General features: G+C 38.5%; 1 protein-coding gene across 2 annotated transcripts in view; it reads left to right on the forward strand.

The window, feature by feature from the left end:
• The window catches only part of LOC126267482 (ATP-dependent Clp protease proteolytic subunit, mitochondrial), a 41,835-nt gene extending 20,100 nt beyond the window's left edge, over nt 1-21,735 (forward strand). For both annotated transcript variants that reach the window (XM_049972766.1, XM_049972767.1), the window contains exons 4-6: nt 9,333-9,525; nt 13,016-13,121; nt 21,523-21,735. In XM_049972766.1, the coding sequence (XP_049828723.1) occupies nt 9,333-9,525; nt 13,016-13,121; nt 21,523-21,650 (427 nt within the window). In that variant the 3' untranslated portion in view covers nt 21,651-21,735. The remainder of the gene's footprint in view (nt 1-9,332; nt 9,526-13,015; nt 13,122-21,522) is intronic.
• Nucleotides 21,736-26,612: the final 4,877 nt, after the last annotated feature.

The following is a 26,612-nucleotide window of genomic DNA, read 5'->3' on the forward strand; positions in this document are numbered from 1 at the left end:
CTATAGCATTAATTGTGAGCTTTGTAAATAAGTCAACCAGTTGCACACAAGATGTGAGACTATACTTTATACATTTGGTTGAGGCACTATATGACACATTCCTTCAGCACTGAAGGAAAAAAGAGAAATCCACAACATGACTGATGTACTTACTTTCAGCAACTCTATTGTAATGTTGTCCTAACTAGGCTGTGAGTAATATATTGCTAAATGAGCCAAGATTCTTTTTCCAGGGGTTACCAGTACACGTTTTTGTGAAACATTGATTATATTTAAACTCATTTTAAAAGCTGTGTTTTAGCCTTGGGCAAGAGGGCTGCTTTCACTGTCTACTTGCCCTGTTCTCTAATTTTGCTTATGCTACATAAACATGGCGAAAGTTTTGGAATTTTGTGCAATATGTATTATTTGCTATTTTAAGCTTCATACATTTATTTGAGAACTCTCTTTTAGAGTTTTATGCACAGTCTGTGAACTGTTGATCTTCCGTGTGTGTTATTTTTCTGAAGCTACCACTGAAACTTTGAACTAGAATCAGGACTCAATTCTAGATTATTTCATGGCCTGATCAAACTTGTCAGTGCATCTTTGTTTCATCCCTGCAGGGATTCTACTCCATCAGCAGAAAATGGTAACTGCAAATAAACAGAAACCAGATGATATTTTGCAACACATACACACACACACACACACACACACACACACACGCTCTTCTCTTCTCTCTCTCTCTCTCTCTCTCTCTCTCTCATCACTATTACTGTGGAGACTCTTATGTTTAGTCAATCATTCATACACCCATGACATTATCTGTAAGTTTGGGGGCTCAAAGACACAGTGTACATACAAGGACAGACACTACCTTCTTGCAGAGCACACTCAAAAACACACTCGTTGTGACCCAGGTACTTGTTTCACTTGACATGGCATATGGATTCTCCCTCTTACTCTACTGTCAGTTCATAAGAACCTGGCCACCCGTTTTACCTCAATTTGTAGTATTTTTATGTTGTTGTGGGGTGGTTCTTTTCCATGTCCATGGCTGATCCAGATCCTGAGCCAGATGCAGTTGCTTATCCCATTTCAGAGGAAGCCTCTCAGCCAGCAAGATCTGGGCATTCACAGAGGTAGTTGGGAGCTCCAGTGTTAGGTGCATGACTGGGCCCCTATGGGATATGGGTGCCAAGGAGAGGAAGTAGTCCAGATGCACTCTGTGCATATTGGATGGTGGGAGTCATCCCAGATGAATGGTTTAGGTGCCAAGAGAGCACAGGGAAAAATCAACTGTAGGTAGTGGTTCTTATTGGTACAGATGATGTGTGTTGCTGTTGATCAGATGAGTATCTTTGGTTTCTAGCAGTTATCGAAATGGTGAAGACTAGCAATCTTCCTTGCAAAATGAAGGCAGAGCTCATCATCTGTAGCATCATCAATAGGATCAGCTGTAGACGTATATTACAAAGCCAAGTGGTGGTCTGAATCAGGGGTGGTCCAGCTGGTTCTGTGACTGTGTTGTCTGTAGATTCCTTGACTTGGGTCATAGGATAGGGTTTCAGGTTCCACATAATAGGTCAAAGGTCTGTTACACACAGGAGATGGCTGCATGTGTAATGGGGCCTGTGTCAAGTGGATTGGGCAGTTTTTTAAGAGGATTTCGAGAAAGTACATAAAGGGCTTCAGTCTCAAAGGGTTCAAGTCATAGACTGGACAAGGTAGACCTAGGAACCATCGTTATATATTTGCAAATTGTCATTGCTGGTCAGGGGGAGAATCAGAGCTCAAGCTCGGATCAATACAGGTACAGAAAGCTGGCCAAAGCTTGAGAGGAGTGTAATCAAAAATTTTACAAAGAATCTAACAGTGTTTGGAAATGATAGATTAACCCTTAACTCATGAGTTGACTTCTGTTATGTATCCTATGAGGTGTGGTCTCTGGGAACCCCCTTTTGAAATCATGATTTAAAGAGTAAATCCTTGGAAATTTTTGATTTAAGTTACATAACATATATTTTTACTATTACATAAATTCTTGCTGATTTTAATGCAATACATAAAGACTGCAGTAAATTACTTTTTATGACACAAAATCACACACTTTTGTGAATTTTACTTAAAATGGTAGTCATAAAGGAAGTGTTATAGAACTGAATGTGGGTTTCTGAAATAATATAGCTTCTATCTAACAAGGGAAATTTCACATAAGACTATCAGAGTTTAAACATGCACATAAGAATTGCAATCAATAGGTAAAAAAAAAGAAAGTCTGCAGAATAGACATATAATACTGGAATACACATTATTTTTCTTCATTACCAATCAGAATACTTTTGATCTTAAATAACACTTTAAGTATATTATTGAAGCACTGAAGAAATGTGTATTTTGAAAATTTTGCTGTATACTGAAGAAATACCCCCCCCCCCCTCCCGCCCTTCCCTATGAACAATGGACCTTGCCGTTGGTGGGGAGGATTGCGTGCCTCAGCCACACAGGTAGCCGTTCTGTAGGTACAACTACAACGGAGGGGTATCAGTTGAGGGGCCAGACAAACGTGTGGTTCCTGACGAGGGGCAGCAGCCTTTTCAGTAGTTTCAGGGGCAACAGTCTGGATGATTGACTGATCTGGCCTTGTAACACTAACCAAAACGGCCATGCTGAGCTGGTACTGTAAACAGCTGAAAGCAAGGGGAAACTACAGCCGTAACTTTTCCCGAGGGCATGCAGCTTTACTGTGTTGTTAAATGATGATGGCGTTCTCTTTGGTAAAATATTCCCCCATTTGGATCACCGGGTGGGGACTACTCGAGGACATTGTTATCAGGAAAAAGAAAACTGGTGTTCTATGGATCGGAGTGTGGAATGTCAGATCCATTAATTGGGCAGGTAGTTTAGAAAATTTCAAAAGGGAAATGGATAGGATAAAGTTAATTATAGTGGGAATTAGTGAAGTTCGGTGGCAGGAGAAACAAGACTTCTGGTCAGGTGAATACAGGGTTATAAATACAAATTCAAATAGAAAAAATGCTGGAGTAGGTTTAATAATGATTAAAAAAAATAGGAGTGCGGGTAAGCTACTACAAAGAGCATAGTGAACGAATTATTGTGGCTAAGATAGACACGAAGCCCACACCTACCACAGTAGTACAAGTTTAAATGCCAACTAGCTCTGCAGATGTAAAGAGATTGATGAAATGTATGATGACATAAAAGAAATTTTTCAGATAATGAAGGGAGATGAAAATTCAATAGTCATGGGTGACTGGAACTTGACAGTAGGAAAAGGAAGAGAAGGAAACGGATTAACACTTGGTTCAAGAATCACAAACGGAGGCTGTATACATGGAAGAAGCCTGGAGGTACTGGAAGGTATCAGATTATATAATGGTAAGACAGAAATTTGGGAACCAGTTATTAAATTGTAAGACATTTCCAGGGGCAGATGTGGACTCTGATCACAATCTATTGGTTATGAACTGTATATTAAAACTGAAGAAACTGCAAAAAGGTGGGAATTCAAGGAGATAGGGCCTGGATAAACTGACTAAACCAGAGGTTGTACAGAGTTTCAGGGAGAGCATAAGAGAACAATTGACAGGAATGGGGGAAAGAAATATAGTAGAAGAAGAATGGGTAGCTTTGAGGGATGAAATAGTGAAGGCAGCAGAGGATTAAGTAGGTAAAAAGACAAGGGCTAGTAGAAATCATTGGGTAACAGAGGAGATAGTGAATTTAATTGATGAAAGGAGAAAATACAAAAATTCAGCAAGTGAAGCAGCCAAAAAGGAATACAAACGTCTCAAAAATGAGATCGACAGGAAGTGCTAAATGGCTAAGCAGGGATGGCTAGAGGACAAATATAAGGATGTAGAGGCTTATCTCACTAGGGGTAAGGAAGATATTGCCTACAGGAAAATTAGAGACCTTTGGAGAAAAGAGAACCACTTCTATGAATATCAAGAGCGCGGATGGAAACCCAGTTCTAAGCAAAGAGGGAAAAGCAGAAAGGTGGAAGGAGTATATAGAGGGTCTATACAAGGGCGATGGGAGAGCCAGTCCTGACAAAACTCTACCATCTGGTGAGCAAGATGTATGAGACAGGCGAAATACCCTCAGACTTCAAGAAGGGTAAAATAATTCAAATCCCAAAGACAGCAGGTGTTGACAGGTGTGAAAATTACCAAACTATTGGTCTAATAAGTCACAGCTGCACAATACTAATGCGAATTGTTTACAGACGAATGGAAAAACTGGTAGAAGCTGACCTTGGGGAAGATCAGTTTGGATTCCATAAAAATATTGGAACACATGAGGCAATACTGACCCTACGACGTGTCTTAGAAGATAGATTAAGGAAAGGCAAACCTACGTTTCTAGCATTTGTAGACTTAGAGAAAGCTTTTGACAATGTTGACTGGAATACTCTCTTTCAAATTCTGAAGGTGGCAGGGGTAAAATACAGGGAGCAAAAGGCTATTTACAATTTGTACAAAAACCAGATGGCAGTTATAAGAGTCGAGGGACATGAAAGAGAAGCAGTGGTTGGGAAGGGAGTGAGACAGGGTTGTAGCCTCTCCCCGATCTTATTCAATCTGTATATTGAGCAAGCAGTAAAGGAAACAAAAGAAAAATTCGGAGTAGGTATTAAAATCCATGGAGAAGAAATAAAAGCTTTGAGGTTTGCCGATCACATTCTAATTCTGTCAAAGACAGCAAAGGACTTGGAAGAGCAGTCGAACGGAATGGACAGTGTCTTGAAAGGAGGATATAAGATGAACATTAACCAAAGCAAAATGAGGATAATGGAATGTAGTCAAATTAAGTCGGGTGATGCTGAGGGAATTATATTAGGAAATGAGACACTTAAAGTAGTAAAGGAGTTTTGCTATTTGTGGAGCAAAATAACTGATGATGGTCGCAGTAGAGAGGATATCAAATGTAGACTGGCAATGACATAGAAAGCGTTACTGAAGAAGAGAAATTTTTGTTAACATTGAGTATAGATTTCAGTGTCAGGAAGTCGTTTCTGAAAATGTTTGTGTGGAGTGTAGTCATGTATGGAAGTGAAACATGGACGATAAATAGTTTGAACAAGAAAAGAATAGAAGCTTTTGAAATGTGGTGCTACAGAAGAATACTGAAGATTAGGTGGGTAGATCATGTAACTAATGAGGAAGTACTGAATAGGATTGGGGAGAAGAGAAGTTTGTGGCACAACTTGACCAGAAGAAGAGATCGGTTGGTAGGGCATATTCTGAGGCATCAAGGGATCACCAATTTAGTATTGGAGGGTGGTGTGGAGGGTAAAAACCGTAGAGATGAATACACTAAGCAGATTCAGAAGGATGTAGGTTGCAGTAGGCACTGGGAGATGAAGCTTGCACAGGATAGAGTAGCATGGAGAGCTGCATCAAAAGTCTCTGGACTGAAGACCACAACAACAACAACTGAAGAAATTGTTTGGCAGCTGCAGTTCTGAAACAAATTTTACACACCTTTTTTTTTTTTTTTTTTTTTTTTTTTTTTTTTTTTTTTTTTTTTTTTTTTTTTTTTTTTTTTTTGAGCAGTCAAGACAAATAGGAATCTCGCACATTTTGCACAGGAACACAGGTTTTTTTTCTTTCTTTTCTTTGGATCATAAAGCTTACTAGTCTTCTTCTTCTTCTTCTTCTTCTTCTTCTTCTTGTCAAAATGGTTGTCTGCTGCATCCACTGATACAGCTTCTGTACTAACTCCCAGAACTCTCCCAATACAAGCCCTCAGTTCACAGGAAAGATGTATGTTTTCAATTCTTATTTCCATGTGAGGAGTAACAAGCTGCTCCTAAAGTTTCTTCATAGAGTTCAGCTGGTTTACAAGTTCATTATCTTAATAGCTGTTGTACAATACATATGCATTGACAGAATTAATATCTATGCTTCTGTAAAATACTGCTATGGGCCATTGATGAGTTCACCTTCTTGAACTGTAGATGGAACACTTTTCATCAAGGCTGTCTACAGTGCCTTTAGTTTCATTCTAAAACTGAATAATTTCTACCTTATTTTTTCCCTCTGTTTTTCCTTGGAACATGTGAAAGTAGTGTCATGTTTTTTGTGAACCCATATTGACTGACTGGAGTGTACTTAAAAGTCTTCTGTTGTGTTGAAATTCTGTTGGCATTTCTCTTTTGGTTTTCCTCAATGTAGTAACCAGTGTCAACCCATTTTTTCCATCACTTGGGAAAGTTCCTGATTGGTGTAGGAAGTCGGATGCATGCTTGGGTGGGGAGTGAATAGTTTTTATCCTCTGCTGCGAGAGTCATTCCATGAGACTTATTGCCTTTGTAAATATAGCCATTCAGAAAATAATATGTTTTAGAATCATATATATACAACCATTATCCTTTTAAAAAATTGCTCATAATTAGAAAGTAGTTGTAATGAGTTTCTTACAACAGTTTCCAATGTTCAGATGTAACATGTGACAATGATGAAGAGATTGGATTCCTGAACTTATTGCTGTGCAAGGTGGCCAATTGAAATCCCCCACAGATTTCTACTTTGGATAACCATAAACTTTAACTGGATACCCAGGACTGCAGTCAGCCTATTCCGTTTGCAAGATGACAATAATCTGCACATCCCATAGGAGCAGGCAGTTGATGATTATCAAAATTACAACTAAGCCAAGGATAACAGACAGCCAGAGACAGGAGAGAGAAGGAATTATGAAAAATTAAAGGGAAGATATATCAAAGAAAGGGCCATACTTCCTCTTTGTATATTGTTTCTTCATTTTTATGCACAGAGACAAACCACCCACCAAGAGGCAGATGACAAAAACACACAGAAAGAAGCAAAACTGCTATCTTTTGGGACAAGTTCCCCATCTTGTAGCAAAGGAGAAGAGAGAGTTAGTGAAAAAATACTATTAAGGATTAGTGTTCAGAAGGAGGCATGGAAAAGGATACCCAGTATCTTTTATACAAGAGAGACATGAAAGAAAAAGAGAGATTACTGGTAGATTGGACAAGATTTTGCAAGACAGAATTGGCAGAAGGGGTGGTAGTCAAGTCAGAAATGGGTGGAAATACATATATTAAAGAACACGAAAATACCGTGAAACTACTAAGTGCAAGGAAAATTGTAGAGAGAGGATGTAAAATAATCAGGTGGAAAGTAAAGATACTTTAAACAGAAGTGGGAGTGGACAGAATTAAACAGCTGTTCTGAGCAAAGCTCCTCCAGCAACACAAGAGATGGCAGCGCTGTCATTGGCGGAACTACAATTTATACTTCATTTCCACTAGGTGTATACACCACATATAGCTCCAAATTTCTCCATCTGCACGTGCTCCTCAAGGTTGCAAACAGCAGTTGCAGAGGCTTTGGCAGCACAGATGGCCACACAAGTACCCTACAGATAAGACTTTTAAGAGTTCTGGTGCATCTTAATAACACACACAATTGTTTTATTTATTGAACTACTGAATTCATCTTTGGGGGTGCGCTAACTTGCCACTTGCTTCTAGAACTGCACCTGTCCGACGCAGAAAATAAAATTCATAACCACCCACTCAGTTTCATTACATTTTCATAACTTTCATGACCACGTGTTCATTTTCATTACTTTTTCGTGACTTTCATGACCTGTGGACACCCTGGTCCATCTACAATGAGGGAAAATCATCTAGTGTTTGTTCTTTCTACATACTGTTTGAGAGTGGAATGGCAGAGAAATACTATGAAAGTGCTTCGATGAACCCTCTGAAGGCACTTAAGTATCTTTACTTTCCATCTCATTATTTTACACCCTCTCTCTACAGTGTTACATCTGAACATTGGAAACTGTTGTAAGAAACTCATTACAACTACTTTCTAATTATTAGCAATTTTCTTTAAAGGAAAATGGTTGTATGTATATGATTCTAAAACATATTATTTTCTGAATGGCTATTTTTACAAATTGCAATAAGTCTCATGGAATGACTCTCGCAGCAGAGGATAAAAGCTATTCACTCCCCACCCAAGCATGCATCCGACTTCCTACACCAATCAGGAACTTTCCCAAGTGATGGAAAAATGGGTTGACAATGGTTGCTACATTGAGGAAAACCAAAAGAGAAATGCCAACAGAATTTCAACACAACAGAAGACTTTTAAGTACACTCCAGTCAATATGGGTTCACAAAAAACATGACACTACTTTCACATGTTCCAAGGAAAAACAGAGTTATTCTGGTGCTCTCCAGTATGCACCATGCGCAAGACACAAATGAGGGAAAAAATAAGGTAGAAATTATTCAGTTTTAGAATGAAACTAAAGGCACTGTAGACAGCCTTGATGAAAAGTGTTCCATCTACAGTTCAAGAAGGTGAACTCATAAATGGCCCATGGCAATATTTTACAGAAGCATAGATATTAATTCTGTCAATGCATATGTATTGTACAACAGCTATTAAGGTAATGAACTTGTAAACCAGCTGAACTCTATGAAGAAACTTGAGGAGCAGCTTGTTACTCCTCACATGGAAATAAGAATTGAAAACATACACCTTTCCTGTGAACTGAGGGCTTGTATTGGGAGAGTTCTGGGAGTTAGTACAGAAGCTGTATCAGTGGATGCAGCAGACAACCATTTTGACAAGAAGAAGAAGAAGAAGAAGAAGAAGAAGACGACAAATTGTAAGCTTTATGATCCAAAGAAAAGGCATTCCAAATGAACTTCTCTCTCTATCCTGCCCTCTTACACTGTCTCAACAACATCCCAATTTTTCCATCTGTACCTACAATTTCACAGGAAGCTGCCACAGTAAAAGAAACTAAAATATTGTACACATTACTGCAGATGTTTCATATATTACCACCAACAGCTGTAAAATTGTGCTCCCTGATTGCCCAGATATTATCAAGAATTGATCAGACAGCAAATTTCTATGTTATTTCTCCACAAAGATATACTTTAATCATTAAGTGTCACTCACAGGTGTCAGATAGTATGAATCATTACACAGTTTTTTCAGGTAAAAACCTGACCCAATGGTTTATTTCGACTTTGATTCCATAATGTTGCTTAAGTGAAAATTATAAGCAGTTTCCCCATACCTCGTGGACGTGTCCTCGGGTCTGTTTCCAGTATTATTAGGTAATAGATACAGTCTTATGAGTGGACTTGATATTTTAATAATAAATAGAGGCAGCATGAAAGCTAGTGACATGTAAGAGATGTGCTAAGGAAGCAAGTATGATTTTGCTATTGAAAGTGATAAATAAATAAAAGGTGATTTTCATTTCTAACTCTTTTAGTTTTCTAATGATGTTAGCTTATGTAAAATCTAGCTCTGTGTGTTTTACAGTCCTGGTGGAAGTGTGACAGCTGGTTTGGCTATTTATGATACAATGCAGTACATATTGCCACCCATTGCGACATGGTGTGTGGGACAGGCATGCAGTATGGCCAGCCTACTACTTGCTGCAGGTACTTGTGGAATGAGGCATTCTCTTCCCAATGCACGAATCATGATTCATCAACCATCTGGTGGAGTCCGGGTATGAATAAATAATGCTTTTTGTGTTAACTTAATAAATTTTGAGTTGATGTTCTTCTAAATTGTGTTCTTCTACACATTGAGAGGCACTTTCCTACAGCGTTATTTCATGTGGCTGAAAATTATTTAATTAAATTTACCCTACTGTTGTAGTTGAGAAGTGAAGTTACAAATGTACTTAAAAGAAAGTACATAGATTTCATTAAATGCCAAGTATGATTAACAAATATTAGTAGTGTGCAGTTCACAAGTATTAAGAGCAACAAATATTATTCCTGACAGTGTTCTGTTCATCATCAAACATTTCTTATTGAAATAAATTCTTTCAAAATTTGTGCCAAACACAAGCACACGTACAGTATGAAATAAAAACCATGCATAAAAATGTTTGTTTATTGGATAAAAGTAAATTTCTAAATCTGCAGGAAAATGTTCAGAAGTTGTATCTACATTTGTTGACATTCAACACTTACATTCTGCTACAAACAGTTAAATTCAAACTTCATTTTCATTAAGAGAAACAACTTATTTCATTTGACATATTGTACAGATTTCGTATTGAAAATTCTATCAACTGTTGTAGTTTCATGAAAGAATTATATAAAATCTTGAATAGTATCTGGACACCCATAATCTAATCTGTGGCTCTGCATGCTGCTAAAATAACAAGCAGAGGAGGAGGAAAGTGCAGTGACATGCATATTTAAAAACTACACATTAAAACAACTACATTTTCTTGGTGTCCCAGTCAGGAACCTTCTATACTTATTGTAATACAGCTACTAAACAGTGACTGTGTACATCTTTAAATGGTGGAGTATTTCTGTCTTCTGAATGTCCTATGTGACTCAGTACATGCTGCTAGAACATCTTAAATGGTTTCACTAAATTCTTCTGTATTGTTTGGGGTCGTTTGTACTTCATTTTGAAACCATGGGGTAGCACAGATAACTTTTCAATTTTTGTTAAACTTCATGTATCCATTTGCTTCTCACAACATACATGAAAATAAATAATAGACATATTTATCAGCACTTAGACTTACCAATCTACCTTATAGCTGAAAGTTCATAAACTATAAATTACATCTCACGTATCAGCTTAACTCAAACAGTGGAAAATCCAGTATGGAATGTAACAATATTATGAAAAGGAAAGTTGCTACTCACCATACAGGGGAGATGCTTAGTCGCAGATAGGCACAACAACAACAAAATTGAGTGTCTTTTTGTTGTACCTATCAGCGACTCATCGTTTCCAGTATATCAGCTAACTCCTTTATTTGTATTTTATCAGCAATATCACCAAAAACAAAACAGTAGGAGAATTATAAAAAGCATTGGAAGAACATTGAATCCAAGTCCTTTATTATGACAAGTCCCACTTCCCTTGTTGACAGCATTACTTGCAGCTTATGCATATGTTAGATTGCACTGCTCCCCAAAGCACTCGAGCATGTTCCCGTCTACATTCCATGCAGCTCTGTTTTGAAAGTGGCATATCAAAAGCTTGTGGATTGTAAAATACACTTAATTTCTCAACAAGAAATACTGAGAACTTGAAAAACTTACCATTACACCCTTGTTCATTAAAACAAAAAAAAAAAAAAAAAAATTGTGCGAAAGATTACTGAAATTAGACCATAGGTTTACTGAAAGTTGGGCAGGACACCAAATCAGTTAAAGCTTTTTTAATTGTGTGCTGTAAATATTGTCTCGTAATCAACAATAGTATTAAAAATGACAGTTTTTATCTTTAGGAAACAATTCCCTGTGGAGTCAGAGATAATGAAGGTTGGGTGTCACAAAGGGAAAAGCAAATCTTTAAAGATTTTAGAGTGAGAGAGATACTATAAGAAGCCATATAGTCACTTCTTCTTTTCTGTGCTTTTTTTGTAACAATTTTTAAAGAACCAACACAATTTTTCTGGAAGTTTTAGGTTCTGTGTGAGTTTATCACAATCTGCTAGTTATGATCTTTACAGTCATTGTTGCGGTGCTAGATAATAATTTCATATGTTACTAATACCTGAAATATATCATTTGCTACTGAGAACACAAAAAAGTTTGTGGAATTGAGACATATTTAGAAGTGCACTGCATGCTAGAATATAATTTTTTTGTTATTAGACTGTTTCGGAATAGTGTGTTATATACACTGATGAGCCAAAACATTGACCTTCGCCCCACTGCGAAGCTGAATGCCTCCTGGTGGTGTTGCGGGCACATGACGCAGTAAAGTAATAATGTAAGTGGAACAGAGATGAATGGGCAGTCATTATACTGAAGATATGGGCTGCAAATGTGGAAATCCACTGACTTAAGTGGTTTTGACAAAGGTCACATTGTTATGCTGCTGTAGCTGGAAATAAAAATCTGTGAAACGGTGAAGCTGGTCTCCTGTTGGCATACTACTGCTGTGACCTCCTATGGAAAGTGGTTGAAGGATGGTGAAATAATGAGTAGGCTGTGTGGTATTGGAAAATCATGTTTCATCACAGAGCATAGAAGTCGGATGATCCCCCACTGTGTAATCCAGGATAGGCAGCGATATGTGGCAGACTGACGACAGGGTACAGTGCTTGTGCAGGCGCATGTGTTTTGGACACACTTCTGAAGGCCATAGTTGCGCATGGAGCTCCACACCACGTGACCCTAAGTGTCTCTGTGTTGACCCAGTGACAGTGTCAGTTATGGTTACAGTGGGCACAGCATCACTTAGTTTTCACTGTGGATCTATAGAAACTTGTCACCTGTCAAAAGAATCACATCTATTGTTGCACTGGGTTGATGGATGGGTCCTTACACATGGCTGCTCAAAACATGCACCGCACCAGAGATGCAGGCCAGTGAGGGCAGAATTATGCTATGGGATACATTGAGTTAGGCTACTGTGGGATCTTGTGGTAATCAAAGGCATCATGACAGTAGTTAACTATGTGAACATTATTGCGGACCATCTGCATCGCTTAAGGCTTGAAGTCTCCCCATATGAGGATGACATCTTCCTGCAGGATAACTGTCCATGTTGCGAGGTCAGAATTTTGCTATAGTGGTTTGAGTACTACAGTGAACTCGCATTGATGTTGTGGCCAGCAAGTGTGCCTGATCTGTACCGATTGGAACACACATCAGACGCCAGCTGCACACCTGTAAACCACCATTCCATAATTCGTGGGAATTGTTTGATCTGTGCGTAGACATCTGGTGCCACATACCTCTGTAAACATGTCAAGGACTTCTATAATCCGTGTCAAGGAACATCTCTATTGAAAAGTAGAACAACATGCTATTAAACAGCTGGTCATAATGTTTTAGCTTATCAGTGTACATCCCTTTTTAATTTACTTTTAGTTGTTTGTGTTATTAATTTTATTTAATTTACTATTTTTTATTAAACAAATATTTGACATTTCAAAATACAAAATTTTTAAACTGATTGTGTTTATTGTGTAGAAAGTGTGTCCAAATATAAATATTATTTTCCTACAGGGTCAAGCAACTGATATGCTTATTCATGTAGAAGAAATTTTAAAAATAAAGAAACAAATCAATAAACTCTATGTGAAGCATACAGGTCTTCCTATTGAGAAAATAGGTAAGAATTGTAGTGTAGTTCAGGTCTCTGTTCTCTGTGACTAATATTGTATTCAGTTCTACTTCTAAGCATAAGCCAACTGCCATTGCATTGAACTTCATGCTATTCACACAGGATTTTGTCCATATTGTAATTCTACTTCAATAACACATTTTATTAAGTATAAGTTTTTTATAATTAATTCACAGAAAGTAATAATTTTAAGTGTTTTTGAAATAACTCACACTTCTGTGCTGGAGAATACTGTTTGTAAGTTTTATTGGTATACACTTAGTTATGAACCACACTCTTCGGTGCACACATATGCCATCAGTTCAGTCACTAAAAATACTGTGGTCAGTTGTATGATAACATACAGTCCCACATTAGGCAGAAAGGCATATCCTTGCACAAGCCAAACGTCATCAGTAGATAAAAAGGAAGTTTGTATCACAGTCCAGGAGGAAACTACAAAGCAAAGAATCATCATCGGCAAATACACAACACTTGCTGTCAACATCGGTGAATGACAAGTGAGATGTGGCAGTTTGCAGGTGAATCTGCCACGGGTGTTTTGCCATGTGACGTGACACTTACAATTGTCCCTTTGTGCACAATGCCTTAGTGAACTCACCAGACACGTGCATAATCATATTGAGTGAACTGTAGATACACCCAGTGGGATAGCAAGAACTCTGCCCCCTGGAATTGGCTCATAAGGGCAGAACCGTCCTAATAAGACATACCGTGGCTTGGTGTGGGACAGTAGTTTGGACTTGAAGTTAGCTACTGCTTCTGAAGAAGGCTGTGGGTGTTACATCATACCTGGTGCATATGAGGGTGGGGGGGGGGGGGGGGGGAGAGGGGCTGTTGCATCTCATCAGAATCCAGATCCATAGAGGCAATGGATAATGAGAATCGCAGGCACTCACGGACAGGAATGTCTTTGCAGAAGGAGACTCCACATTTTCTGTTGTTGGTCTTTGGAGTGGGTGAGGCAGGTTTGCAGATTCGGAGTTGGAGCTTACCCTGGATCACACCTACAAATCTGATTGTGGTGCCTGCAAATGATGCTGTGAGATTTGGTCACCAGGACCAGCTGGCTATCTTATTGGATGGTATGGAATCACCTATCCAGCCAGGCATGCATAAAAACATATGTGCACATGCAGGGGTGCCCACCTTAAAAGGTGTGGCTGCTTCATCATCGTAGTAATAATCATCATCATCATCTTCGATAAAAAGGAAAAAAGTGCAGAATTAAACAATGGAAACTCTAGGTTATAATATCAAAAATGTTAGGAAAAGGATAGATTGCTACTCATAATAAGGATGACTCATTGAGTTGCAAACAGGCAAAATGAAGAGACTGCCACACACTATCTTTTAGTTGTGCTTTTCATTGTGGCTGTCTGCAGCTCATCAGTTCATATTTAAAGTGGGTAGCAATGAGTCCATTTCCTAATATTGTTGACAGTGCAGAATTGATAGGCTTGGATATTAATAGTTCTTCCATGCATGTTTTAAAAATTCATACAAAATTTCAGCCATGATAGTAGAGGCAGGGTCAAACAAAGATGCTTGACACCATTCTGTGTGCAAAACTATTGAAAACTGTGAAAACTGGCAGAAGCAAACTGTGGTTCATTATTGGTGCCCAGAGTTCAAGTGGTTCCTTCAGTAGGGGAAAAAGTAATAATAATAAAAAACAGCGGTCTGTACCTTTGTGGTATTCTCTGGTGTTGTCAGGTGTCTGGGAAATGAGAATACGCATCTGTAAAATTCAACTTCTTGTCCCCCATGGAATGGATTTACGAAGTCCGCATGCATCCGATCCCATGGCTAGGGAGGTGTAGGCTATAGCTGGTAGACTTGGTGTGATGCAGGTTGCTGTGTCTAAGAAGCTTGGTATTACTGAGCACCCCCCTCCCTCGCTCCCACAATGTGCGCGCGCACACACGCGCGCACACACACACACACACACACACACACACACTCTTTCTGGCCACTTAGGCTGATGCACCTGTCATCTTGTGCAGAAGGAGCAATCCAGAATAGGGCAGGGGATCAGAGGGATACAGGGTATGGGTGAGAGGAGAGAAGAGTGCTGTCTGGCAGAGCATGAGTGGGGGAGGGAGGAGAGGGTGGGAAATGAGGAGATGAACGAGAAAGGAGCAGAGAAAAGGAAACAGTGGGTGAGTGAATTGGTAGAGTGGCACACAATGAGGGTGAAGGGATTTGAAATCGGAAGAGCTGATAGGATAGGGTAAAAGCTGTTGGGTGGAGGTGGTGTGGATGGTAGGTTACCACAGGATGAGGCTGGGTTGAATCCAGGAGTGGAGAAGCATTCTTAAGAATAACTTCCATCTGCTCAGTTCAGAAAAGCTATTAGTAGAGGGGAGGATGCAAATGGCCCAGGTTGTGAAGCAGCCATTGAAATCAAGAATGTTATATTCAGCCTGCATGTTGTGCCATAGGGTGGTACACTTTGCTGTTGGCCACAGTGTGGCAGTGGCATTGATCCTGGTGAGCAGATGTTTGGTATCGTACCAGTGTAAAAAAACAGTGCAATGTTTGACTCCATTTCCCTCCGCACCCCTGTGACATCCATGACACTCTTCACCCCTATGACACCTCACCCCTGTGACACCTCCCTCCCCCCTCCACTCATTCTCCTCCCCCCTCTCCCTCCCTCCCCCTCTCCCTCCCTCCTACACACAGACACAACCTTCTACTTAATCCCCAAAATTAACAAATACACCAATTCTGGATACACTATTGTGGCTGGTTATTGTGCCCTCATTGAAAGATTTTGGGCCCTTACTGACCAGCACCTCCAACAAATTATTGAAATCTAGCCTTCCATTTCAAAGATACCACCCACTTCCTTTACCGAATCTCCACCTTCTTCACTGCATCCCTATTCATCATTGTCAACACCACTTCTCTGTGTATATCAACATCCCTCACACCCATGGTCTGCAGCTGTTGAACACTACCTCTCCAAAGTATTCCAATCTCCAAACCCACTCGTGATTTCCCTAAATCCTTTCAGGCAAATACTGGGTTAGTTCCTTTGAAAAGGCACAGCCGATTTCCTTCCCCATCCTTCCCTAACCCGAGCTTGCGCTCCATCTCTAATGACCACATTGTTGATGGAACGTTAAACACTAATCTCCTCCTCCTCTTCCTCCTCCAAACCCACTACTTATTTCCTCTTACACTTTACTATCTATTTCCAAACACACAACTACTTCTCCTTTGAAGAGAAAGTATACCAACAAATGTGTGTAATGCCCATCGGCACCTGTATGGCACATAGCACCGTCTAGAGGAAACCTTTGTAGCCTCCCAAAACCCAAACTCTTGGTCTGGATTAGGTTCGCTGATGACGTCTTCATGATCTGGACTTAGGGCCGGGAGACCCTATCCTGATCCCTTCACAACCCCAATACCTTCTATCTCATCCACTTCACCTGGCCCTCCGCAGCCCAACATGTGCTAACTTCTTGGATGAAGAGCTGCCTTGCTCAGTATGTCTAAGGTCTCTCAATGGTCTTCACAGACAAGCAACATCCCCAGAACCAGTCCACAAGTGGATTTCCTGTGCCATACCCCCACACACCCTCAATCCTTCCACCACCCCAAGAATGAGCTATAAAGGAACATTCCCTTTGTCACCCAATATCACCTCAGACTGGAACAACTGAATGACATCCTTCATCAGGGCCTTAATAGTCTGTCATCATGCCCTGAAATAAGGGACATCCTATCCAAGATCATTCCCACACCTTGTAAAGTGGTGTTCTGTCACACACGCAACCTCGACAACATCCTAGTCCGTCCTTATGCCACTTCCAATCCCAATCCCTTACAGAGGGGTAACACCTGCTCAGTCCACTTAACCAGTATGTCCTATTCCAGTCCTGTCAAGCTTATCCTACCCCAATCAGAGGCTGGGATTCCTGTTAAAAAAGCCATGTCATCCACCAGTTCTTCTGCAGTCATTGCATGGCTTTTTGTATTGGCATGACAACCAACCAGCTGTCTGCCAGGATGAATGGCCACTGCCACTCAGTGGAGTGAAGTGGACCACCCTATGTCACAACATGCAGCTAAATATTACATGATTGATTTCAATGGCTGCTTCACAACCCGGGGCATCTGGATCCTCTGTTCCACCAACAGCTTTTCTGTACTGTGCAGATCTGTAGGTTACTGGTTGCGTGTCATTTTTTTAGATGGAATTTTTCAGTTACTTGCTATGTTAATACACAAGAACTGCAAACTGTCTGCTGGTCTGGAACACACACATCTGGGTACTTGCTATTCAGTTGATATTCAGTGTTACTCCTCATTCTGTATCACTCTGTCCCACATGTAAGTTTTAGACTTAGTTGAAGTTGTTTCTGGTAGTATGTAGGTTATTCTTTGATTAAGTAATGTTACAAACACTGTGAGTCTTTTGTTGTAAAAGAAGTGCATTGGAGAGCTTGTTAATAAACATTAAATGATCCAAGTTTGATGTTGGCACACAGTAATGTTAGAGGCATATTCCTCTTGTAATAAAGTACTACCTTTTATTATGTATTTCAGCTTCAGAGCACTCTCATGGTATCATTACAAGTTTTGACTTATTATCAAGTCATTATCAAATGATCTGTTTAAAAAGAAAGTTGCAGGGAATAGTAATATTATACTAATTTCAAACTACATATCAAACTAACTTCTATACTTAAATATAGTGCATAGTTACTCACAACTGCACAAGCACTACAAGTTATTATTTAACAGTTGAAGCGCATATAGTAGTATATAGAAGTTAATCCGATTTGTAATTTACTTTTTTAGTATTTTATGACCCCAGTTTCTCTTTCTTTTTAAAAGGTCATTTTTATTGAAACTTGACAGTCATGTTGATGAAATATGTAGGCATTATAACATATAATCTATTGTGTCAATGTCATTAGTTTATTTGAAAATGTAAATTGCAATTTCCACTACATATATAAAGAGTCAGTGGAATTTTTTATTGCCAGTAAGTTGTTACTAATTGTAGCCCAATAAACAGAACTCACCTGACAGCTCGGTGCTCTTTAGAACTCTAGCGCTACTCCATGGAAAGTAAATTTCCTTGCCATTTTTCTGTAATGAAGAGACTCACTTTTGTCTTGATATTTGATGATAAAATATGGATACCAGAATTAACCTCAATTTGTATGATAAGGGTATTGTTCCTAGCAGCCATTAAATGTTGTTAGAAGTTAATTCAGTTTTGGTGACACAAGTAGTGCTTGTTAGTTAATATTTCATCTGCAAACTGATGTAAAGGACTCAAGAATATATTTCCTTTGTAACAGACTCAAGAATATATTTTCGTAGTGAAAACAGTATAAAAACACTTTTTCTTTAAATAGTGACTGTTTTACTACTGTGGCCATATACTGCACCCATAGAATTTTTGTAGTGATGTTTGATGGATGCTTCAATGGCCAAATCTGTTTATTGTTCTGTTTTCTGAATTATGAAATCCTATGCTGCCATAAAAATCACCCAAATCTCATTCCAGAACTGTACTTCCACATACACAAATTCTGTTGATTTCTAGAATACAGGCAACCGAGGAAATTTTATAGGAGTTGCGGCAGAACTAAGGGATCTGAACCCAGCATGGTGATTTCTAGTAACCTCTGATATATGTTAGCTTGAAAAAAAATCAATTCATCATTCATGATATCTATGTACTATAACTAAAAGATAAAGAAAGACTTAAAAAGTAAACTAAATTCTAGACACTCTAATAGATAACAACAAAATTTTAAATAATGTAATAATTTTTTTAAATATATTACTTTAGTGTAACAATGTAAAGTGACGTGAAATGGATCACGCACATAATGTTCGTTGCTTGGAAGGAAAGTGGTCAATTTTGATTTATTCGGAGAATTCTAGGAAAGTGTTACTCATCTATAAAGAAGGTTGAGTACACAACACTTGTGTGTCTTATTCTTGTATAGTGCTTGTGTAACAGGGATCCCCACAAAGTTGGATTAAAGGAAGGCATTGAAGTAATTCAAAGGCATGCTGATAGGTTTGTTACTGGTAGGTTTGGTTGACATGTCCCTGTTAAGAAAATGTTCCATGAACTCAAATTGAAAGCCCTGGATGGAAGAAGTCGTTCTTTTTATGAAACACTATTGAGAAAGCTGAGAGAACTATCTGTGGCAGGCTGCAGCACAATCCTTCTCCCATCCACATAAGTCTCATGTGAGGCCCAAGACAGGTCTCATACAGAAGCATATACCAATTTACTCGAATCTAAGCCGCACTTTTTTTCCGGTTTTTGTAATCCAAAAAACCACCTGCGTCTTAGAATCGAGTGCAAAGTAAGAGGAAGTTCTGAAAAATGTTGGTAGGTGCCGCCACAACTAACTTCTGCTGTCGAACGTATGTAGTGCTACACACGCATGCTTTGCAGGCACGAAGGTAAATACTGGCACAAAAACCTCTGTCAGTAAATAAATTTAAAAAAAAAGGTGGAAGACAAGATTCCACCCCGAGTTTCGACCACTGCATTTTCATACATTATTCATCGAAGTAAATACAAATTCCGTATTGTTACTCTTTGAATGTAGCAGCATTTCAATGTACTATGAAAATGCATCTGGCAAGACTGTTTGGGATGTCTGTTTGGGATGTTTGTCAGTATGGCCAACTCTACGTTCTGAATGTTTTCCTGCCTGTGAGAAGAGATGGTTGCTAATAGGAACTTTTATGAATTGTGAATCACATGCAGTATTCTCTTCACTGTATGAATAATACGAATATAAACATTTTGCCATGTATTCTTTAATGTTTGCTGCTATCTCATTTAAATCCTGTCTGCCTAATAAACTACGAAACTAGAGTGAGACAACAGCAAATGCGGAAGAATATACATATCATGTCGTGTTTATATTCGTATTATTCTTATGGCTAATAGTGATACAGTCAGAAATGAAGCATGGCAGTTGACTAGATTTTTAAATCTAAGATGACTCTAATTTCTGTGCAGAATGTAATGTACTAAAGAGGCATCTGCAAAGATTTTCAAACAGAGAAAAAATTTCGCTAAACTCTCGTTCAGAACATCTTCTATCATATGCAGTCTATTATTTGGTTCTTGTTGCTCATTATCAAAGAAAGCAGCAGTGTAAGTAACAACAAATAGCAGTCTCTTGCCATTGTTTCGCTAATGAGATGATTCCTTCCTATCTCTCTCTCTCTCTCTCTCTCTCTCTCTCTCTTTTTAATCGTAAGCGGTGGTAGTGTGCACAAAAGCAAGCCATGCTGCTAGCGGCGACATGTCGTTAACACTCAGTATCAGAATGCAACAAACAATGCATGACACAGTACATTAATGTTTTTTCAGCTTAGAGTGACGTAAACACCTATAACAAAGAGAAAGGCACTTATCAGATCAAAGAAAAATAAGCAATCAATTCAAACTAGACGAAGCACATGAAAAAGGAAGGGTACCCATATAAATACGGGTGGAGCGCCTGACGCATAGCAGTGGCTACCTGGTAAAGCTTAACTGCTAAGCTTACGACTTGAACCAAATTACTCTTGCTGTATCATCATTCATTTGACCTAAATTGTTTCTCATACTACAATGGACCAACTTTGTTTCGATTTGGAGGTGCGGCTTTGATTTGGGAAAAGTTTTTTTGCTTGATTTCGAGTCTCATGTTTCAGGTGGAGCTTATATTTGAGTGCGGCTTAGATTCAAGTAAATACGGTAGACAATCATTCTTCCCCCACTCCATTTGTGACTGGTATAAGAAAGGGAATGACTAGGAGTGGTACAAGGTACCCTCCACTGTGCACTGCATTGTGGCATGAAGAGTATGTATCTGGGTGTAAATAGTAAGTCAGATCAAGTAATATTCCATTTGAATGACCCGAGGTGAAATTTATTACTGAAAAGGGTGTAAAGAACTACTTATATGGCAAAAGCACATCTGACCTGCTTTAAACATTTGTTCGCTTATGTGATGGCTATTATCTGGATTTCTTTCAGTTGTTGTAATGAATTAATGTGTATAGTTTTAATATGTGTCAGTTTTACACTTGGTGTCTTACAGTTGAGACCAAGTAGACAGCAATCTAGTGTTTAATCTTTTTCATGGCATGGTGTTGCTGCATCACATGTGGATAGATATGTTTCCTGTAAATAATCATTTTTGCCTTATTTATAGCTTTGCCAGGTATTTATTTCCACCCTTCTCATTCTGAGTATTGTAGAATTGTCCAATAAAATGTGTTCTCAGGTTTTTATACTGTGTGCATTACACAAAGGGAATTAACATTTATATGTTCACTTTAGTTATATTTACTCTTTTTATAATAATCACTAATGTACATATTCGGTTTTTTCCAGAGTTGAACATGGAGAGAGACAAATTTATGTCACCAACTGACGCCAAAGAATTTGGCATAATTGACAAAATTTTAGATCATCCACCAAAACCAGGGGATCAAAGCACAAATGAAAAATCAGAAGACTGACAGCACACACAAATTTAATGTTATATATTTATACAATTATTTTCTCATGTTATTTTGTAAATATAATGAACATTTGTTGTTTTCATTGATTATTTTAGTGCTTCCATCTAACCTCTATATCCCACTTTCTAATTATTGACAATTTTTTTTATTGGCTGGTAACTGACTTTGTCTTTTGATAGTCCTATTAACTATACAACTAATGACTACATATTTGTATGGGTACAATGTGAGAAAATGACAAGACACAAAGGAAATCTCATAGAACAGTGAATCATACATAATCTAAAGGTTCTTCAAAGTCTTTGAGGTGCCAGCAGATTTGTTCCTGTGGCCATCATCCACAGCAAACACAGAAATATTTGTTATGTAAATAAAAGCACCTTTTTCTTGCTGCAGTGAATTTTATTTTTTCCAGGTGTGGTGTGCCTTCTACTTTAAGAGGACTTTATTGTGAATAACTATCAAAAAATTGGTTTTTTATTTTTTGCCTAAAAAATTTGCTGTGGATTTCTGAATGAGAAAAGTTTACTTCCAGGAAAATGGGCCATAGAAAGTACCCAAATTAGAGTTAAAAGTGGCTGCACGCACCATGATGTCCCCATGGCACACAGTCAGCTCTGTTAAAAATTAAGTTTTGCTCTCATTTGTTTCATTTTTATGACATTTTAGTCCTATAAGTTGGCTAACCTAAGAAAACTTTAGTTGCTTATCTTTTTCAAAAAGGGGAGACTAGTCATTGTTTGCTGTTTTGGCACAAATATTTTGTTTACATCAAAGTAATTGTATGAGTGAGTTTCTTATCATGTGTGTATGTATCTTATTCCACTTGAAAACAGTGGGAAGAATTAAGTAGTTCAGGGTTAAACAATGTAAATTTTATGGAAATCGTTTCGCTAAATGTATTAACTCCGCTAATACAGAATTGCAACGTGGTACAACATTTGAATCAGCTTCAACTACTCAAAGTGATTCGAAGCTGAAATTGAAACATTTGGACAATGGGCTTGACAGTATTAACACTGATAACATAGAGACACCAACTATTGATTCAGTTTGGTTTATTGTTGAATTCTGTGCTCTATTTGAAGTAATAAATAAAGCTTTGCAGTGTAAGGAATGTGTCAATAGTGGTGTAAAGGTAGTTGAGGAGATATGTGCTAGAAGAGGTTGTGCATCAAAATTAAGAATTGTTTTTAATTTTTGTGATTTGAGCGAATGTTGTTATACTTGTGGCACAACTAAACCGAGAGTGTATAAGAAAATATTAAACTCACTTATGCTATGAGCTGTATAGGCAAAGGGTACAGAAGTGCACAAATTTTCTGTGCTCTTATGGACTTACTGCCCCCTACAAGGTTTGACAGGCACAATAAAATTATTCTACAGACTTTAGAAGCAGCAAATGAAAACTTCTGTTCAGGAAAGTCTGGATATGAATGAAAGCAATACATGTATCTCTGCAGCCCTGGATGCATCCTGGCAATGAAGAGGCCGTAGTTCCCTAAATGGTGGAGTGATAGCAACCTCCTTGGACAGTGGTAAAGTCGTTGATGTGAAATGTGTTACCGAGCACTGTCATTTCTGTGCTGGTGGAACTGAAAAACATACATGTTTGATTAATTTCAGTGGGTGTTGTGGAGGGATGGAATCTGACGGTGTTGTGAAGATATTTTGCAGAAATGGAGAAGTATGGTGTTGTGTACACATCTTACCTAGGAGATAGAGACTCAAAAAGGGTACCAAAAAGTTTGAGTGTTCAAACCTTATGCTGACACAAAAACTGAAAAAAATCAATGTGTTGGCTATGTCCAGAATAGAAGATGAATTTGAAGGGAAAGAAATTATCTGATGGTAAGTGCATTAGTGGACATGGTTGGCTTACAGACGAAGAAATAGACAGGTTGCTGTATTATTATGGACAAGCCAAAAGACAAAATAAAAATGACCTTGAGGGAATGAAAAAGGCAGTGTGGGCTACCTTCTTTCATAAATTCTCCACAGATAACCCATGTCATGTACTCTGCCCACCTGGCAGTGATTCATGGTGTCTCTACTAGAGGGGCTGTTGTTCAAGGTGAGACCTACAACCATAAAACTTTTATTTAGGGATCTTAGTGATACAAGATTATTAGAGAAATGTTTACATGGTAGAACTCAAAATCCAAATGAAAGTTTCAACAGTTGTATATGGGAATGGATGCCAAAAACAGTTCTAGTAGGACTAAATGCTTTGAAGATAGGTGTGCTAGATGCTGTTCTATGTTTCAATGACGGTGCATGTCAAGGTTTAATGTTACGGACCTGATGGGAATGCCTGGTGGACTAAATATGCATAGAGGTATAGTAGCCATTGACTGCAGAAGACTCCTTGAAGCAGAGAAATCAATGTTGGAAGCCACCAAAGAAGCAAGAATAAGTAGTAGGAGGATGAAAAACAACACAGGAAACAAGATGAATTTGGACCTGGGATGCATTGGTTCCATGCAAGTTTAATATAAAAAGTAAGTTTCAACTTTAACTTGAATTTCCTGAAAGTTAAATTATCTCATGTTTGTAGATAATAAAACATTTCACATCTTATTTTTTTATGTAAGTAAGTGCCTACGTACAGTTATTCCAGGTTTTGGCTAGCATTGCGTTTCCTCTCATCTGGTCACATGCTAAAGGTCACACTGTAACTTCACTTACAAAACATAAGCACATTCTCAGGGTGCAGGCTTTTTTCTTCACAGTTGTCATGTTTTCCTCCTCACTAATTGTTGTGGAGCACTAATACTCTTGTCACTAGCTGTAGATATTTTACTGAAACTTGTGATGTAAAGTCATAACTATTGTGTGTTCACTTTGAATGTATCTAAGGGTATACTCTCCTTGATTTCCCCCCCCCCCCCCCCCCCCCAAATCAAAAGTGATGGAACTAACATCCAGCTCCACTCAGAAAAAGAAATAACTCATCTAGGTTTTGCAGTTTATTTGATGGTTAAAGTTTGTTAATTTCTATTCTTTGCTATGTGCTAGTGAAAACTGTGTTAGATGTAAGGGATGTTTCTTAAGACAAAGCTTTCTGTCATATTTGTATTATAGAGACCTTTTTCTTTTCCACTTGAAGGGTGAAGTAACTAAGAAACAGCCTTTGAATGTGGAATCCCAATAATTTTGTGTGGACCTTGATAACAATGGAAAAACTTGCTGGTTTTTTTTTTTTTTTTTTTTTTTTTCTTTGATTGGAACTGTGATGAAATGCTTTCATTAGCACCACATTGTTACATTTAATATTAGGGACACAAACAAGTAAACACCATTCAAATGGACCTTGAAGGCTCAACAGCATCCACTGGCTGTTATGTCATCCGCAGCCCTTAGGCATCACCAGATGCGGATATGGAGGGACAGGTGATCAGCACACCGCTCTCCCGACCATTGTCAGTTTTCGTGACCAGTGCTGTTACTTTTCTATCAAGTAGCTCCTTATGTGGCCTCTCAAGGACTTAGTGCACCCTGCTTGCCAACACCACTCAGCAAACCCAGTCGGTGACCCACTGAAGTGCTAGCCAAGTCTGACAGTGCTTAACTTAAGTGATCTGATGGGAATTGTTGTTGCCAGTGCAGCAAGGCTGTTGACAGTAGTATTACAGACAGTTACTTTTAATTATTTTGTTGCACTTGACATTGTGCATGTCTGTTTAAATTCCTTTCTACTTTTTCTTGTAATTCACTAGTCGGTACCTATTCTATTTGAGGCCAAGAAAAAAAGTTTTAACAGTGGTTCTCCTGTGAACCTTTTATTCAACTCTTGTAGTGAGGAAAGTCCAGTTGACAAGCATAGTAATTCATTAAGGATAACTTGAAATTCTGGGATCATCTGTACCCAGTAGTGTGTTTCTTAGAACAATTTGTGCAACAAATCTTCCTAGCTCTTTCACAGCTCTTTTGGATAACAATAAATAAATAATAACCCCTATGATTAAGTGATCTCCTCATGATATCTGCATACAAAAAGTTATAACAGGCATTGAGAACATCAAGCAACAGAATACTAAATTACCTGTTGTAACTGTAAAAGTTGCACCTACAAGCAAAAGAGCAAAAACACATGCTGTTTCATACCAGTTGTTTCCAGTCACTGGCACATATAAGAAATAAATTTTATTTTGGGTTTTGGAAGACTTGACAGGTAGAGGCGGTGGCGGTGGCGGCGGTGGCGGCGGCGATAAAAAAGTCATTGGCCCATTTACTACACCATCACAGCAAAAAGCAAAAGCATGGGTGGAAATTAATGCAGCTACTGTATCATTTCCAATTGTTGATGAAAGTTTTGCAGAGGGGATAAAGCAGGTATTCTGACGAGTGCAGTGCCTATGGCAAGTATGCATGCAAACTAAGGAAACTGCTTGAATACACAACTCGGTGATTATACAGAAGGTAAATAAGGCTTTGCACAAACAGAACTAGACTTGTACATGAATCGTGTGTGTGTGTGTGTGTGTGTGTGTGTGTGTGCGCGCGCAGATGTGCCAGAGGCATCATCAACTAGTAGTGCTGATTCCCCTGTCGCAATCATAAGCAACACAGTTTGATGACACCATGGAGGAAATCGTGCTGTTTTACAATGCTCGTTCAGTTCTTATGTGAAAATGAATTAAAAAATCAATAAAATACATATTTGATGATGATTTTCATTTAGTTATCTTTACAAAATCATTCAGAACTTACACCAGTGATCATAGAAATCAGGTACTATTTCAAATATAGCTTGCTTAAAAAAGAGGAGTAAGTATGCACAGTCTGTTGCCAGAAAATGGCGAGTAATGGCAACATTGTGTTGGCTGGTATTGCTTTTCTGAAAACTGTGTCTTAAAAGAGAGAGAGAGAGATTGTTACAATAGTTACCAGAATTTTAGAATCAATGGGCAACAGCCTATTGAAGTTTTGGAAACAAGTTCAGTCTTCCATTTTCAG

Source organism: Schistocerca gregaria, chromosome 4 (assembly GCF_023897955.1).
Source record: "Schistocerca gregaria isolate iqSchGreg1 chromosome 4, iqSchGreg1.2, whole genome shotgun sequence".
In the NCBI taxonomy this organism is placed as follows: domain Eukaryota; kingdom Metazoa; phylum Arthropoda; class Insecta; order Orthoptera; family Acrididae; genus Schistocerca; species Schistocerca gregaria.